An 18,013-nucleotide genomic window follows, 5' to 3' on the forward strand; every position below is an offset into this window, starting at 1 on the left:
TATATACTCAACAACACACAGCAAACATAAGCTTAACACATATTTGTTTTGGAGGCAGATTACGTGGTCCAGTGGCAGCACGGTAAATACTGAGGTAACATAAGCCGCAGAAGGATTGCTCGAAATGTGGGACATCAGGGTCTCTTAATCGGGATGCTCGGATCAGTATGTATGATCCTCTCAACATTGAAGTGTGGGGAGCACTAATTATGCTATAGTCCTTGCCTGAAGTGACCCATTATTTCCAGAACTTACTTAGCTTGTGAGTTTCTGCGTCAGGTGCTGCGTGCAGAGGTTGATGCTTTCACTAAACAGTTCTACAGAGCCAGGTTGTTTAATTAGAGTTGACACCAACCTTGATAATGTCAATGTGAATGGATTTACATAAGAACATGAACACTTGACGTGTAAAATATTTGGAAAAGGCCATGTTTTGTTAGGGGATCACAGGAAAGAATACAATAAAACTCCAAAATACAAGCATCATCCCTTGTCACTTATAAGTGTAATTTTTCAAGAAAAGAGTTGATAGGCCCACGTACTACACCAGCCCAGTGCCTATATTGGGAAAGACTTTGTGTTGGCCCCTACATTTTTGCTTATAAGCCTATGGCCATCACTATTCAATAATTGTGGCCCAACGCAAGGACTGTGCAATATGGATTCCACCTCATGCCTCTTTCATCCACAACCAGACACTCCCTACCCCTTTATCTCACTCATTCAGACTCATTTTTTTTCATTCTTGATTTCTTTCTTTGTCACAGTTTTTTCTGTATTTCTCTTCCTTTTTCCTTCCTCGTTTTGTATTTGTCTTTCTCTTTCTCTGGGTCAAAGTGTGATGAGGAAAAGTAAATGCTGGTCCCCAAAAATAAGTGCCCGTTGGCCCCACCTAAACCACCAGCTCAAATTAAGTGCAGCATTGGCTGTTCAAGGATTTGGGACCTGACTGCCTCATGCATCCTTCAGTCCATACTTATAGTTTGGAATACTTTCTTCTGCACATGCTTCAAGGAGAATAAGACTTATTGTAATTTCAAAAAATAAGTTATTTAACTTTACAAAACAAAATAAACCTCAGTGTTGCATATAGCATCAAATACCTAAGTACTTGCATGCACGATGTTTTTTTTATATTAATAGGAACAAGTGATTCAACATTAAAGTACTAAATGAGAAGAGGAACAGGAATGTATCTTTCTTATTTGTAGATTTTGTAAAGCATTGTATCCTTCTTCTCAATCATGTTCTAGCACGTTGCAGAGGTACAAAGGGAAGAGCCTGCCATTTTGACATTAAAGTCCTATAAAATATGTTTATCCTTTGCAGATGGACCATACGGTCTCACAGTCAACTCGGACAAAGGGCTAAAATTTGGAGAGGTGTTCACGGTTGACGTTGGAGAGGTCATTTTGTTTGATTGCTCTGCAGACTCAAATCCACCAAATGTTTATTCCTGGATCCGGAGAGGTGACAACACAACTCATGTCATCAAGCAGGGACCACGCTTTGAGGTTCTGTCCGATAAGGTGTCAAGGAAGACCACTGATTACACCTGTAGGGCCTACAACAATGTGACTGGGAAAGGTGAAGAAACACAGTTTACAGTAATAATTACTTCCAGAGGTAAGTCACTTTAAAAATGAGGAAATTTATTGTTGACCTTCAAACAGGCACATGATGGTTTTCTGCTGTAAACATATTTCCTGATCACAGAAAGACATTTGAGAATAGCACTTTGTGATTGATGAGCCCAGTGACCTCGTTCTAGTCCCGCCCGTCTATAATGTGGTGCTGATTTGAAATGTTTTACCAGTGCTGATTTTAGTTTCCAGTCTGCGCCTGATACCTTCTTGTGCTGCATGAGGACGAGGGCAGCTCTGTTGACGAGTCGTTCACAATTGTAATAAAGTGCATTCTGGTGTCTAATAGAATAACAATGGCAAAAATATTGTGTAGACAGAATATCGCGTCCAAATATCGAAGAGGTATGTGCACAAATAAATAAGTATAGATTTACTATCCGTAACTCCACATCCAAGTAACTTGAATATATTTATATATATATAGTCAAGGTACATACATGTGGAGTTAAGGAGTTAAGTATAGTAAAATAGTAAAATTTTGCTTTCCCATAGAAACTTACCTTCACAATATTTTTGTTCTCGATATTCTTGACTCAATATTTTGCCCACACAATATTTTTTCCTCGATATTTTGTCCAAACATCGTTTTCATCCTGTCACCATGCCTTGTCCTGATGTCTGCCGCTGGCCGCACAGTGTCTCGCACGTGTTTATTTTGTTCTCTGTATCTCTTCTGTTTTCTGTCAAAAGCATGTTAACTTGGTCAAATTTAAAGACTGCGTTTGCCGCCTTGGTTTATCGGATAGTGTAACAAACCCGTTTGGCCTGTAGACAGATCTGCGTCATCTGTTATGGAGGTAAACATGGCTCACAGGTGCCCATTGTTCCGCGGGTTTAGCTAACAGCAAACATGGCATCTCTATGGTTTCAGACACCTCGAGCGGATCAGAGGCCACAGTACACCACAATGCAGAAAATGGTACAGTTCCAATTGGAAAATGACATTGTGACTAGAAGAAAGGGTAAACACAGCTGTAGTATGCCATAGAAAATAGTCATATTTTGTTTGGGAGAAAGTGGATATACTGCAAGGCCTGAGGTGTGTACAAATCAACCCTTGCGCTCACACATGGACAGATAGTTTATATGGTTGCCCAACTATGGAAAATGGGGGAAAAGAGGAAAGAGCAAGATTATGATAGCAAGCTGTTGAGATGAACATAGGTGGAATGTTTAATCTGATATAGTATTATAATTTTTTACTTTCAGTAAGTAAGTCTTAACCCAGTCGGGACAATTTTACTATCTTTTTTAGAAAGCAAATACATCTGAATTCATGAAATAATAATGGACGCTGCAGCACCTGTATAAAATATCTATATTTGCCAAAAATGTCGATATTTTTAAATTAACCTCTGACCATCATCAACTGAGTTACCCATCAATATTGTTGGCAATTAGTGAAGTGAAGAAAAGGACCCATGAATGGGACGCATAGTCACAAAATCCTAATTTTTGGCAAAGCAAGATCCATCGGCGCCAATTCAGAAAGACATTAATAAGTGTGTGAAGTAGCACTGCACAAGCACCTTTTCACGCGCTTATAAATGCTTCTGTGAATTGGACAAAAGAGCCCTATTTCCTATTAGTAAACGTTCCACAGTATTTCGCATTTCTACTAATTGTACCAGGATATTCCCCCCAAAAAAACGAAAACCTACACTGGCAGTAGATGTTGTGTTATCTTTGTGTTTCTTCTCACTTTCCACAGTTTTGAGTGAAAGGTATCTATAGTGCTGCATGTTCTAAGGTGGAATCTGTTTTGGAACAAAAACTAGTCAGGTTGGAACACGTATAAACCGTCGCACTCCACTTTTCCAATTGCCCAGCGTTTTCACCATCTCTAATACCATTAGTAAGATTATTGTACATACTTCCAAATCTCAGTTTTACCAGAAAACAGCAGTGTGGTATAAAGGGACTGAGAAAGGTAGTAATCCCTCCCGGTGTCAGGAGGACATCATGCACCAAGCTCGGGGTTCAATTTGGGAAGCTGATGCTTTATGGGACTTGTAGTGTTGGTTGGCTTCATTGTAATCACCTGGGCAAAAACACACGTCAGCAATGATATGTAAAACCAAACTTTGAAACTGGGTGCCTGGTGGCCTCCTTTTGATATGTTATGGAATTTTTGTATAGTGCACACGTGAAATTATTTGGCCTTTTAACACTTGTCATAGAGCATATCTGCGATTGTATTTTTGTCCAAGGCTGGGGTCTTCATGGGGTGAAATGATAAAATGGAGAAAACTTCAGTTAGTATTCTAGAGCAAACATCAGTAAAGACAGAAGGTTGAAAATGAAAAACGTATAGGGGCCAGATGTTCCCATAAATGAAAGCTTTAAGGTCTTGGCAAGCAGGTAAATTACATTTTAAAGAAAAAATATTCCTCCACTGTGCCTTTAGCAACAGCACCAGAGATAAAAATAATTCCACTATGTGAAGGGAACACAGGAGACTGCAAAGACTACAGGCCAACTGCCCATATTTGATTTATCCTAAAGTAATCCCAATGCATTCTAAGGCTAGAACAGTAAATAAAACCTCTTAGATCAGGTGTATGAAATGTGGTTCATGCCTTTTTGTCTGCAGCTCCTTACAAAATAAATACACAATGCTCATTCAAGGTCCACACAGTGCTGCAGTTCTGGAGTACTCTCAATCTTTCAACTTTGGAATTACAGAGGTCAAAGGTCCTGACTACCAGATGAGTACTCACATGTGCAAAAAATATTTATCAATGTTTTCTACGTGGTGCACAATTCAACAAGGGCTATTGTATCTTTTTCTACGTTTCCCAGTTAAATATGAGAGGTGTCCCACACTTGAAACACACTCACTCCTGCCTTGGACAGAAGTAGATTTGCATCCATTTTCAGTTTGAGACTGCCTGAAAAATGTATGTGGTCACCTACCAGTACTCACTTACCTTTACAGATACACCAACCAAGAAACCCATTAAATTCATTAACGCAGGAATATTGACATAGTCCTCAGTATTGATCTCCTTGTTAGCATATGCAAGTACTTCAAAAAGTTAAATCTGAGGCACACTTAAGTAAACAGAAATTACTGTAGGAACTGGAATAGCATTAACAATGTTTCTACACTAACAGGACTAAGGGCCAGATGTAGCAAAGTGTTTGCGCCTCGCAAACGGCGAAAATCGCCGTTTGCGAGGCGCAAAAGCCACTTTGCTATTCAGAAATGCATTTTGCGAGTCGGCTCCCACTCGCAAAATGCATTTCCGACTCGCAAATAGGAAGGGGTGTTCCCTTCCTATTTGCGACTCGCAGTGGGATGCAATTCCATTTGCGACCGCGTACGCGGTCGCAAATGGACTCGCAGTTACCATCCACTTCAAGTGGATGGTAACCCACACGCAAATTGGAAGGGGTCCCCATGGGACCCCTTCCACTTTGTGAATGGACCCAAAAATATTTTTTCAGGGCAGGGAGTGGTCCAAGGGACCACTCCCTGCCCTGAAAAAATACCGAAACTAAAGGTTTCCTTTTTTTTTTTTAAGTGCAGCTCGTTTTCCTTTAAGGAAAACGGGCTACACTTAAAAAAAAAAAAACTGCTTTATTTAAAGCAGTCACGAACACGGAGGTCTGCTGACTACAGCAGGCCTCCATGTTTGCGAGTGCCTATACTCGCAATGGGGCCGCAATTTGCGACCCACCTCATGAATATTGATGAGGTGGGTCATTGCGACCCCATAGCGAGTCGCAGTCGGTGTCTGAGACACCGTACTGCATAGCAAATTGCGACTTGCAATTTGCGAGTCGGATGGACTCGCAAATTACAAGTCGCAATTTTGCATTTTGCTACATCTGGCCCTAAATGGCATATGAACAACGTGTGTGCATATGGGTGAATGTGCATCTGCTTCACTTTTCTGAAAAAATAATTGTATTAGTTTTAGAATTCAAATAACGATTGTTAGCATGAATACTATAATTACAATGAAACCAAAAGCTAAACAGCAGTCACATTTTCCAGAGTAAATTACTCTTAAATCCATAAAACCTAACCTTAAAAAGCAAACCATGAGCATATATTGGGGCAAGTGTTAAAAATGTGTAATTGGTACTTGGGGGAACCCACTGTCCCCCCACCCCGCTGTTATCTTATTTTTAATTAACATGTTTTACTTCTCTTCTAAAATAAATCCCAATCATTGAAACAAAATGATGTACTACTAGCGAACTTCTGTTGCCATAGCATAGCAAACTATTACATAATCATGACAGTTGCATTGTCATGGCCATTTAATCTACCTGATGTAACCTCAAACTGGCATACTTACTGCTTTAAAACCAGTCCCAGAAATGTTGGTACTGGTGTCACATAGAGGTCAAGGCACATTGGTGTAATGGTCTCTCTCATTAATGGTGACATATGTGGCATGTGAAAGCTTAAGTTCTAGAAAACAAAATTTTGAATTTTGATAAAATCTTATAGAGCGTGCAAGATCGCCATATAATCGTATAAACAGCATTAATCGCATTAACAAAAATAACAGAAATGCTACAAAGAGGAGATTTTCCATTCTGATGTTCAGATAGCTACTTGTAGTGAGCAACATTACAAGGTCATCTGCCTGAGCACAGAGCTAAAGTGGAAAAAAACATGTTTTAATACAATTGTTCGCCTTTCAGATATATCTCAAACAGGCATTGTTCACTTAGTGATGCAGATGTAAGAAACTGCACAGTGGCACTCCACCCTGCCTCCTTACACAATCACTGCGGAGCGAGCGATAAAAAGGCCTAAATTTTGGGAAAAGCAAGTCTGGCTTCTTGAGGAGAATGCCGCAGAGCCAATAACCAACTGCAGGCATGAAAGCATTTTAAAGTTATGCATGGATAATATGTGGCTTGGCATAACATAACGAGGGAAAGTACTAATCACTCAACCGATACAATAATTAGGGGCTGATGATAATATAGATGTAAAAGTAGCTACAAATTAGGCTAATTATTACAGATTGTAGAGGTGTGCGAAATAAGGTGCTTTGGATTTTCTAATATTCATCTTGTTTAATATTATGGCTTCTGAGATACCAGTAATAGTTTTTTATGAATCCTTTACACAAAGTTTATGTACTGATTATACATAGTTTGTAACCTGGTCATTATAAGCACCCATTTCTATATTTAATTACTACTTCAGAGGTCCGAGTGAAGAACTACACAATTACAAACTCCTGCAGATAAGAAAATCTCTGGCAGCGTTGACTGACTCATAACACTCTAGACCAGCCTAACTGATTATACAGAACAATGGGCCAGATGTAGGTACAAACCAATTTGCGAGTTGCAAATTGGTATGCAGAAAGGTGTCTCAGACACCTTATGCGACTCGCTATGGGGTCGCAAAGACCCACCTCATAAATATTTATGAGGTGGGTCGCAGTTTGCGACCCCATAGTGAGTCTAGGCACTCACGGGGATGGTGGCCTGCTGGAGACAGCAGACCACCATGTCTATGACTGCTTTTAAATAAAGCAGTTTTTTTTTTCTCTTTGCAGACCGTTTTCCTTAAAGGAAAACGAGCTGCAAATAGAAAAAAATACCGAAACCTTTTGTTTCGGTTTTTTTCAGAGTAGGCAGTGGTCCATAGGACCACTGCCTGCTCTGAAAAAATAATTTTGTGTGTTTTCATAAAGGGGAAGGGGTCCCATGGGGACCCCTTCCCGTTTGCGAATGAGTTACCATCCACTTCAAGTGGAAGGTAACTGCGAGTTGATTTGCGACCGCTTTTGCGGTCACAAATCAACTTACATCGCGTTGCGAGTTGCAAATAGGAAGGGAACACCCCTTCCTATTTGCGAGTCGGAAACACATTTTGGGAGTCGGTTCCGACTTGCAAAATGTGTTTCTGCATCACGTGAGGGCTTTTGTGCCTCGCAAACGGCGTTTTTCGCCGTTTGCAAAGCGCAAAAGCCTACCTACATCGGGCCCAATGAGAAACACCTGTCTTTTTTCCATATCTCCAAAGGGGTGCAATAGGCACACATCCCTTAGGCTACGAACATCTGTCCTCTTGTCCGGATGTGCCCCTCATTTTGGGGCGGTTTATCAACAATGGGGAGGCACTAGCACGAAGACACGCGGTCAAAAATACAGTATTATCCAGTCTCCCATCACATTATACAGGCACAATTGGAATCCCAGTCATGTCTGCCACAGTATATAATACTCCCTATTGGGGAGAGAGTGTTTTGCTATTTGTCCTTCACTCTATGTGACTAAAAACAATGGTTGACAACAATGAAAGGCCAAAAAGCAACACGCAAATTGTTCAACTTAAGTTGTCACCTTTTGTTACCGTTTTCACCCAAAATTATTTGTTTGCCCTTCTATCTTTTTAGGAGTAATGTAATACTTGTCAGTTGGAGCTCTAATTGTGGCCAATGTAGAAGATTTAGGGCCAGATGTAGGAAGAAACCAAATTGCGACTTGCAATTTGCGAGTCCGTGCGACTCGCAAATTGCAAGTCTCAATTTGGTATGCAGAAAGGTGTCTCAGACATCTTCTGCAACTCGCCCACCTCATTAACATTAATGAGGTGGGTCGCAGTTTGCGACCCCATTGCTAGTATGGGCACTCACGGGGATGGTGGCCTGCTGGAGTCAGCAGACCACCATGTCCGTGACTGCTTTTTAATAAAGCAGTTTTTTTTCCAACTGCAGCCCATTTTCCTTAAAGGAAAACGGTGCTGCACTTGGAAAAAAAAATTAAACCTTTAGTTTCGGTATTTTTCAGAGCAGGCAGTGGTCCCTTGGACCACTACCTGCTCTGAAAAATTATTTTTATTTCCATTCACAAAGGGGAAGGGGTCCCATTGGGGACCCCTTTCCGTTTGCGAATGGGTTACCATTCACTTCAAGTGGATGGTAACTGCGATTTCATTTGCGACCGCTTTCGCGGTCGCAAATGAAATTGAATTGGATTGCGAGTCGCAAATAGGAAGGGAACACCCCTTCCTATTTGCGAGTCGGAAATGCATTTTGCGAGTCGGATCCGACTCGCAAATGCATTTCTGCATAGCAAAGAGGCTTTTGCGCCTCGCAAACGGCGTTTTTCGCTGTTTGCGGGCGCAAACACTTTGCTACATCTGGCCCTTAGTAACAAGGAATCACTTCTCTCAAATGTATCTCTTTGACTAAAGAGGAGACACGCAAAAAGATAGGTGTATATTAAATTAACTTTATTAGTTCAATCCACACAACGAGAAATACAACATGCCTGGTGGTGAGCCAACACAGTGACGGTGCTCTTGTAGATTTTAGTAATCCTCTCTTTTTTCTCGCAGATTATAACCTGTCTGCTCAAGTTTCACGAAAACTGCTTCTGTTTCTGAACACCCCAAAAAAGGACTCGTAGCACAGAAACACCTTGGTGCCCTGTTCTTCTTGGCACCCTGGCTACACGTATCAAAGCCGGGTAGGACAGTCGTGTATCTTTCTTGCCCGCATGCACCAGAATGTTCCAAACTCAAGGGTGTGCAGGGAAAGGATGGTGTAGCTTAGTGTTCGGGAAGCTGGGCAGGCAGCTGCATGGTCGCATGTGGTGAACTAGGTTGTATTTAGTCTAATTGGTGCCTAAATATACTTTGTCTTCTGCATTTAGGACTTTTTGTTTAAACCATTAAAGGAACCAGCTGATCTAATGTTAGATCATGTTAAAGTTGGAGTGCCGACACATACATTACCCTTAACTGTGGCATACAGAGGACTGGGATACACTTTAAATATGATGGCAACATTTCTCAAAATTATAAATTATGCAATGTTACCTACCCTTTTTAAAGAGACTATAGCCCTCATGTAAAAAAGTAATTTGAGATGCCAGCAGGAGTCTGGGGGGAACAGAAAATGTCTTGCGAAAAGAAATGTTTGATTAAACCGGTCTCCTGCTAGTATATTGTGAGACCTTTTTACACAATGTTTACGTTCCTTTGTCACTGCTGTAGAAAAACATGGAGAAACCACTCCTTCCTTTAGATTATAACCTCAATGCACACTATCAGCCACTATGGAGCACAAACCAGGATTAGTATCCACCACAAAACTGTACTCGCAGATATTCAGCAGCATGCTGGTGATCTATAGTTTAACATGTCCTCATCTATTGTGGGCCACCAGTGGTTACTGGTGTGTGAAGGGGTTATAGGATATGTCCACAAAAATATGTGGCAATTCTCAAATCGCCAGCAGCACTTAAGAGCTCTATCTCCATAATGGAATACCTAGCTTCAGCATCTTTCAAGGAACATAATGGATAGGCAGTATCTAGGTCCAGTCACATCTCTGCCGTCACATTGATAATGTGAACTTTTGAAAATAACATATGTCAAATGAATAAATTAAAGTGACATGGAGCAAGGGTTCTTTCAGGTCAACCTGTCATCCTCTAATGTGATGGCTCTTTGAGGATCTACATTACTGATTTCCTCTTGGAGCTAGCCCTTATGATTTAGTTAATCACAGATGGTTGCCAATCCACATCCTTTATGCACAACCCCAGTCCATGTGCCACCATTCGTATCCCCAGTCCATGCTTTCAGCCCTGCAAAGAGCTTCTAGCATAATTCATTATAAAAACTGCCTGCTTCCCCAGAGAGTTTAGGGCAGAATGGGCACTGGAGCTGGCCTGGGCTGTGTTGTTTTTTCCCTTTTGCAGGGTCATCTCCAGTCTTTTTCCCTCCTTCCTCCTATTTTTTTCTGTTGGCTTTGGGACTCTGTGCACTTTATCACTGTTAACCCGAGCTAAAGTGCATATGCTCTCTGTGTAAATCGTATTGTGGTTTGGGTTTAACATGATTGGCATATTTGATTTACTAGTAAGTCCCTAGTACAGTGCACTAGAGGTGCCTAGGGCCTGTAAATCAAATGCTACTAGTGGGCCTGCAGCACTGGTTGTGCCACCCACATTAGTAGCACTGTAAACATGGCTCAGACCTCCCACTGCAGTGTCTGTGTGTGCAGTTGTAAACTGCCAATGAAACTTGGCACGTACCTACTTGCCAGGCCTAAACCTTCCCTTTTCTTACATGTAAGACACCCCTAAGGTAGGCCCTAGGTAGCCCCATCGGCAGGGTGCAGTGTATGTTTAAGGTAGGACATATACTAATGTGTTTTATATGTCCTGACTGTGAAATACTGCCATATTTGGCTTTCACTATTGCAAGGTCTATCTCTCTCAAAGGTTAACATGGGGGTTGCCTTTAAAATGATTAAAGCGTAGATTCCCTCTTGGAACAGATAGACACATGGAGTTTGGGGTCTCTGAACTCACAATTTAAAAATACATCTTTTAGTAAAGTTGGTTTTGAGGTTGTGTGTTTGAAAATACCACTTTTAGAAAGTAGGTATTTTCTTGCTTAAATCATTTTATGACTCTGCCTTGTTGTGAAGTCCTGTGTGAGTTAGTTTGACAGTTGGGCTGTTTGCACCACTCTCTAGACAGTGACACAAAGGGAGCTGGGGTGTAGCCTGCATATCCCGAAGAGCCGTCTGTGCTAGGAGGGAGGAGATAAGTTGTCACTCACACCTGCAAAGACTATGCCTGCCCTCACACAATGCAGTCTCCAACCCCCTGGTGTGTGTCTGGGGCCTGGCCTGGGCAAGGCAGGATCTCACAAACAAGAGGGACTTTCCTTTGAAGTAGGCCTACTTCAAAGGCAGAAAAGAGTATAAGAAGAGGACCCACAACCCTTGAAAATTAGATCACTTCTGGAACCAAGAGGAACCTCTACCAAGGAGAAGAGCTGAAGAGCTGAGGAGATGTGCTGCCCTGCCTGTGGCTGTGCTTGGTGGAGATATCCTGCAGTTGCTGCTTCTGCCTGTGGAAGGAGACAAATACTGGACTGTGTTGTGCATTCCTGCTTGTGAAGAATCTCCAAGGGCTTGAACTGAGCTTACCTCGTGTTGTTCAAGTCTCATGGCCAATAAAGACTTCCCCTGCCAGCACCTGGACTCTCTGCTGAGACTCCTGCCCTCCCAAGTGGTGCCCAATCCAGTTCCTGGGCCCTTGAAAGGAGAAGCTGGCAGACTAAGACTGAAAATCCACACACAGACCGCTGTGCGGGGAAATTTTTGACCCACCTTCTGCTGAGAAACGACACACCGCCGCCTTTGCGGCTGAAATCAACACTCCACCTGCATCGCGGCTGGAAGATCGACGCAACACAGCTGGAGAAATGACGCGCAACACCCGCTAACGGAGACTGATAATGACGCAAACCCCACGCAGCATGGTTTTGTGATACCATGCAACCAGATTTTCAACGCAGCATCGCTGGGCACAGAAAAACAACACAAAGCCTGCCGGACCTGTGTTACCTTTCCAGATCGATGCATCACTCTCTTGCGGGAGAGGAAAAACAATGCACGCCGACCTGACCGGAGGTGGAACAACACACGTTCTTGCTTGCGAGTGAGAAATCAAAGCATCACTGGCCTTTTCTGACTCACACTCGCCCGTGCAGTGTTATTTTGAAGCTACACAGGTACTTTTGCACGCTAACAGGATTCTCACTGTTTTCTAAAGGATTTAAGACTCTTATTTTTAAAAAAATTCATAACTTGACTTGTGGATTGTGGATTTTTGTTGTTTTGATCTTGTTTTGTTTAGATACATATTCTCTAATTTTCTAAACCTGTGTTGTGTCATTTTGTAGTGTTTTCATTGAGTTACTGTGTGTGTTGATACAAATACTTTACACCTAACACTCTGAAGTTAAGCATGCCTGCTCGTGCCAAGCTACCAAGGGGGTGAGCGGGGGCTAGCTGAGGGTGATTCTCTTTTACCCTGACTAGAGTGAGGGTCCTTGCTTGGACAGGGGGTAACCTGATTGCCAACCAAAGACCCCATTTCTAACAACTTTCCATATCAGTTTAGCAATTTTAGCTCTAGAAGTGGCAACAGCCTCTTAGGAGCCTGGTGGAGTGATCCTGCTAGATGCTGAGAAAGCGTTTGATTTGGTCTTGTGGTACTTCCTGTGAGCGATTCTGACCAAATTGGGGTTAGGAGTGAATTGTATTCACTCTGTTTAATCTCTTCATACCTCATTGTTGGCTCAAATATTTAGTATGGGGGGGACTATCAGCTACAGTATGGCTTCATCAGGGGACTAAACAGGGTTGTCCCTTGTCCCCCCTCTTATTGGCCCTGTTCTTGGAACCTTTTATTCAGAAGTGAAAAGCTATTGATAGTATTCCACCGTTGCATCTTAATCGCTTTTCGGCCAAGATTATGATTTATGCGGATTATATTGCCTTTTTATAATCTTTTCCACCTCTACCACTTATAGGTATTGAGGCGGGGTCATGGAAATTTGGTGAGGTACCTGGTCATGAGCTGAATATAGCCAAGACACAGATTGTTGCACGATTTTCTTTGGGCTTTTCGAATTTTCAGTATATTAGAGAAGCCACATACCTAGGGGTTCGGATTTCATCTAGTATGCATGATATCGACAATCTTAATTATGAGGGGCTCTATTGTGAATCCTTGTCAGTTTTCCATAAAAGGGATAAGATTCAATTGGGGTTGATTGGGAAGATCAAGATGGTCATTCTGCCACAGTTTTTTTAAACCTTTTTAGAGAGGCACCTATATGAATTCCAGAAAGCTTTTCTAAAAATGTTGAGGACAGCTGGCAGAAGTTTATCTGGGGGTACAAAAAAACCCTGTTGTTCCAAACTGCTCTTGCAGCTACCGCGGGATGTGGGGGGCATAGCCCTGCCTTCGTTACGACTATACTTTATTTCTTCTTTTAGTTGGAGACTGCAGTTTCGGGGATTCACGATTGTCAATTACCGAGTCTCTATCCAGAGTATCGGTTTATCTTATCCATACTTCAAACAGACAAGGCTTAAGACGCTTTTGGTTTATCGTCAGATTTGGTCCTCAATTAGAAAATATTATAGCATTTCAAATTTTTTATCGATACACGTCCCTCGGCTGCAACCCTAACATGCCTTTGTCTACATGAGGGGCATGTTCAGGGCTTCATACATGAGGGTATGTACAGTTTTGGTGCCATATTGTGATAGAGCAGCTGGATAGGGCATTTGATGATGGGGTACTTCTCCCTTTTGCAGCACTGTGTACTTTAAGCACCAATAATCTGCAAGGTTTTTATTTTAGATATTTGCAGCTCAGAGATGTTATTGTGTTATTGCCCGCGACCTGGCAGAGGTGGTTTCAACGGAGGGTAATGGGTAATGTGTTTTTTGACCGGTTTTGCATTATGTCTGTGCAGCGCTCCATCTGCTCTCGTTGTCAGACCTTCTTGTCTTTCTGTTCCAAGGAACAACATTTTCAGTATTTAGCAAGTAAATGGCCTATGAATCGGTTTCTTCTGATGATATCAGACTCAGTATCCAGCTGGGCCAAGATATGATAAATGTATCTAATATTAAGGCTCATTTTTTGAAGCTTTTATATGATATGTATTACACACCTTATAGGCTGTTTAGAATGGGTCTTAGAGACAATTGTAACTGTTTTAGGTGCATGGAGCAAGATGCGGATATACTCATATCTTTGCAACTTACCCAATTCTTCACTCATTTTGGGATGCAGTACTTAATTGAATAGTTTGTTACGCTATGATGCTAGCTTTGATTCTAAGGTTATCATGTTGGGTTACTCCAAGGAGATGCCCGGCCACTTGGTCAGAATTTAATTTTTTGCAATAACGATTGCGAGACTGTGCATTGCAAGAATCTGGCTACAAAGTGAACCACAGGATCCAAAGGTGTGGTGGCAGGAATTCATTCTTACTTGTGGTCTAGAATATACAATAATACAGAACAATCCAACTAGACACAAATTGATGAGGCAGTGGGCACAGCTTAGGGAGGGCCTCCTGTTGTACATGCCTGACTACCTTCAAGAAGTTTTATGGTGAGTGTCGCTATAGCTGTCTGATTATATATGTAGTAGATACGATTTTTTTTTTATCTTCTTGCTTTTTGATATAATAATGGGGGTCTGACAACTGTTTTGCTTATACTTGTCAGATATCAAGAAATTGGATAATGTATTTATGCTTTCGGGTATTGCACTGCATGGTATCTGTACTTTTAACCTTTGATACTTTTGCAATTAAAAAAATAATAATTGTTTTTGCGTAGACTTTGCAATGTTTGAGTAATTTAATATGTTGTGGCCAATCTGATGTGGTTCAGCATGTAAAACAGCTACTTATTTATGGAATTATATTTTTGAAGATAGCAACAACTGTATATTTTTGTATTTATTTAACTGTATGGCGAGTACAAGGCCCTCGAGCAACAAAGCGCTTTTTGTCGAATTAGAAGTAGTAATGAGTTCTATCATAACTATCAGCTCTAAAGGAGAAGGAAACATCCTGAGTAGTATCAACTTTACTGTGGGTTACTTACACTTTAACTTGAAAAGAAGAGTGATATTATTGCCCTTTTTCCATTGTTTTTTGCCAGCTTTTTGCTAGCGTTAACATTTGCCATGATGCAGAGTTATCACTTCACTGAGGTGGTATTACCATGTAAAATATATGATTATTACCTCGAAATGTGCATTATTGGGAAAAATGTGAATTGCCGGAGAAGTTTTCCTTGCTTAAATTATTTTCTGCCTATCTCTAAAGGGAGGCAACTTATAGAATGATGATTTAAATAGTTTAGAAAAGAAAGTCGGGGTTGTTAACAAATTAACTGCAAGGAATGACTTACTTTGTGTAACGTATGGAAAAAATAAATCAAATATTCGTATATGTCTATTTGTTGCCATATATATTTACATTGTAACGGCTTTTCAGCTAAAAGCACTGAACATTTCATGAAATTGAAGTTTTACTTATAGCTTCTAAGTTCCACCGTGCTTATTGTGTTGGTGGAAAATGAGGACTGGCTGAAAATAACTCTGAAGACATAGAGGCAGGTGATAGTTATGTTTTAAACATGTTAACAATCCCTTGTGCAGTAGGAAAGGAAGATAAGCAGAAAGTTAGCTGTTTCACACCTACAGTTTCAAAGCACAGGCAGAGACAATGCTGCGAAAAAAGTCGGGGCTAGAATTTTTTGGGGGTTTTACCTGGTTCTCGAGAAGCAAGGACTGGCTGCTTTTCGATGTGAATAGCCATAGTGAGATAACAGGGGAAGTGGAGGGTCCGTGGGGGCTAAGGGGTGTTGAGGCTAGACATCACAGTTGGTTTCTCATGGTCTCTGCTTGGCTGATGGTGAGGATCGGCAAATTATAGTTTTTCATGTATTTCCGATGTTCTATCTGCAGGCAGATTTTGAAGTCATGGGCGGACAACAAATGTAAACATATTACAGTGACTAGGGAGTGGAGTTTGGCTGAGCAGCAAGATGGCCACCTGTTAGTGAGGCTCTGACAGCCGACTACACCATCGAGCAGTAATCCAGTTCCGATGAGCACCTACAAGCTTAACATTGCTGCGGTGCCCCCAGAAGGGGTCGACTGACGCTGCACATATCTTTTTGGGTGTCCGTAGGCACCGCGAGATGAAGATCTGGGAGGCCAGCCCGGTCAAGGGTGAGGGCCTGGTGCTGCTGCAGGCCAGGGAGAGCGCATGGCCCAGGTGGAGGCTGCGAAGAGGAGAAAGGGGCGCCAGTCTGTGCCCCCCTCCCCCTAAGCCTCCTTGGAATCGAACCCGGAGGCACCCTTGGCGTGGGGGGCTGCAGTGCTGCATCCAGGCCTGCCTGTGCGGTTGAGCTGGGCATGCCCCGGTCCTTGTGCTGACTCGCTACGGCTCTAGGGGAGCCGTGCGACGACCAGGGGCAGTTGCCGGAGGTAGGTGCAATGCGACCGACCCTTCCCAGATACGGGGGCCAGCACTCCAATATATTTTGCGCTCAGCACTTCTCTGGCCCTACAAGGGCTATGTGGGCTTAGTATGACCTGTGCAGCAGTGTTAGACCTGACAGCCTTAGAGTGTTCACCCCCCAAATCTTTGCCCTCCTCCCTCCACTTTTCTGACACTGCTTTTGCTGGTTTTAGGACTCTGCACACTTTAACACTGCTAACCAGTGCTAAAGTGCATATGCTCTCTCCCTTAAACATGGTAACTTTGGTTCACTTCTAATTGGCATATCTTATTTACTTAAAAGTCTCTAGTAAAGTGCACTACATGTGCCCAGGGTCTGTAAATTAAAAGCTACTAGTGGGCCTGCAGCACTGATTGTGCCACCCATATAAATAGCCCCTTAACCATGTCTCAGGCCTCCCATTGCCAGACCTGTGTGGCACATTTCACTGCCACTTCGACTTGGCATTTAAGAGTACTTTCCAAGCCTTAAACTCCCCTTTTTCTACATATAAGTCACCCCTAAGGTAGGCCCTAGGTAACCCATAGGGCAGGGTGCCATGTAGGACATATGCTTTTTATATGTCCTGGTAGTGAAAAACTCCTAAATTCGTTTTCCACTACTGTGAGCCCTGCTCCTTTCATAAGCTATTAGGACTGCCCTCATATACTTTTTGAGGGGTAGATTCTGATCTGAAAGGGGTTACCAGGTCAAATAAATTTTTTAGGGCCAGAATGGTAATAGAAAATCATGCTTATTGGTGAGGTAGGATTTTATATTACTATTTTAGAAATGCCACTTTTTAGAAAGTGAACATTTCTCTGCACTTAAAAACCATCTGTGTCTTACAGCCTGTCTCCAATCAACGTCTGAGCTGGGCTGGTTGACACCTCCCTTGTGCATTTCACCCAGACAACCGCAAACACAGGGCACTCAGTCACACCTGCACTCATCTGCATATTGAATGGGTCTTCCTGGGCTTGGAGGGTGGAGGGCCTGACTATTACATTTCAAAGGCTAGTGGCCTGCCCTATCACAATGGACTGCCAAACCCCCCACTGGGACCCTGGCAGACAGGACTGTACTGAAAGGGGAGCTTGAACACTTCAAAACCACTCTTTGAAGTCTCCTGCACGGCAAGGGCATTTTTTGGTATGTAAACTGGGTCTCTGACCCCACCAACTCACACACTTCTGGACCTGCACCTGAACTTTGTCAATCAATCAATCAATCAATCAATCATTAAATTTATAAAGCGCACTATGTACCCGTTAGGGTTTCAAGGCGCTGAGGGGGGGAGGGAGGGGGGCAGCTGCGATCGGTCGAAGAGCCATGTCTTGAGGAGTCTCCTGAAGGTGAGGAGGTCCTGGGTCTGGCGCAGGGAGGTCGGGAGTGAGTTCCAGGTCTTGGCAGCGAGGTAGGAGAAGGATCTGCCGCCGGAGGTCTTGCGTTGAATTCGGGGAACGATGGCGAGGGAGAGGTTGGCAGAGCGGAGTTGGCGGGAGGGTACGTAGAAGTTGAGTCTGTTGTTCAGGT

The 18,013-nt window shown here is 42.5% G+C and overlaps 1 protein-coding gene across 1 annotated transcript in view; it reads left to right on the top strand.

The window, feature by feature from the left end:
• The window catches only part of HEPACAM2 (HEPACAM family member 2), a 286,214-nt gene that overhangs the window by 200,034 nt on the left and 68,167 nt on the right, over positions 1-18,013 (top strand). Inside the window, exon 4 of the mRNA XM_069211660.1 lies at positions 1,330-1,626. Within this exon, the coding sequence (XP_069067761.1) occupies positions 1,330-1,626 (297 nt within the window). The remainder of the gene's footprint in view (positions 1-1,329; positions 1,627-18,013) is intronic.

The sequence above is a fragment of the Pleurodeles waltl genome, chromosome 10 (genome assembly GCF_031143425.1).
Source record: "Pleurodeles waltl isolate 20211129_DDA chromosome 10, aPleWal1.hap1.20221129, whole genome shotgun sequence".
Taxonomy (NCBI): domain Eukaryota; kingdom Metazoa; phylum Chordata; class Amphibia; order Caudata; family Salamandridae; genus Pleurodeles; species Pleurodeles waltl.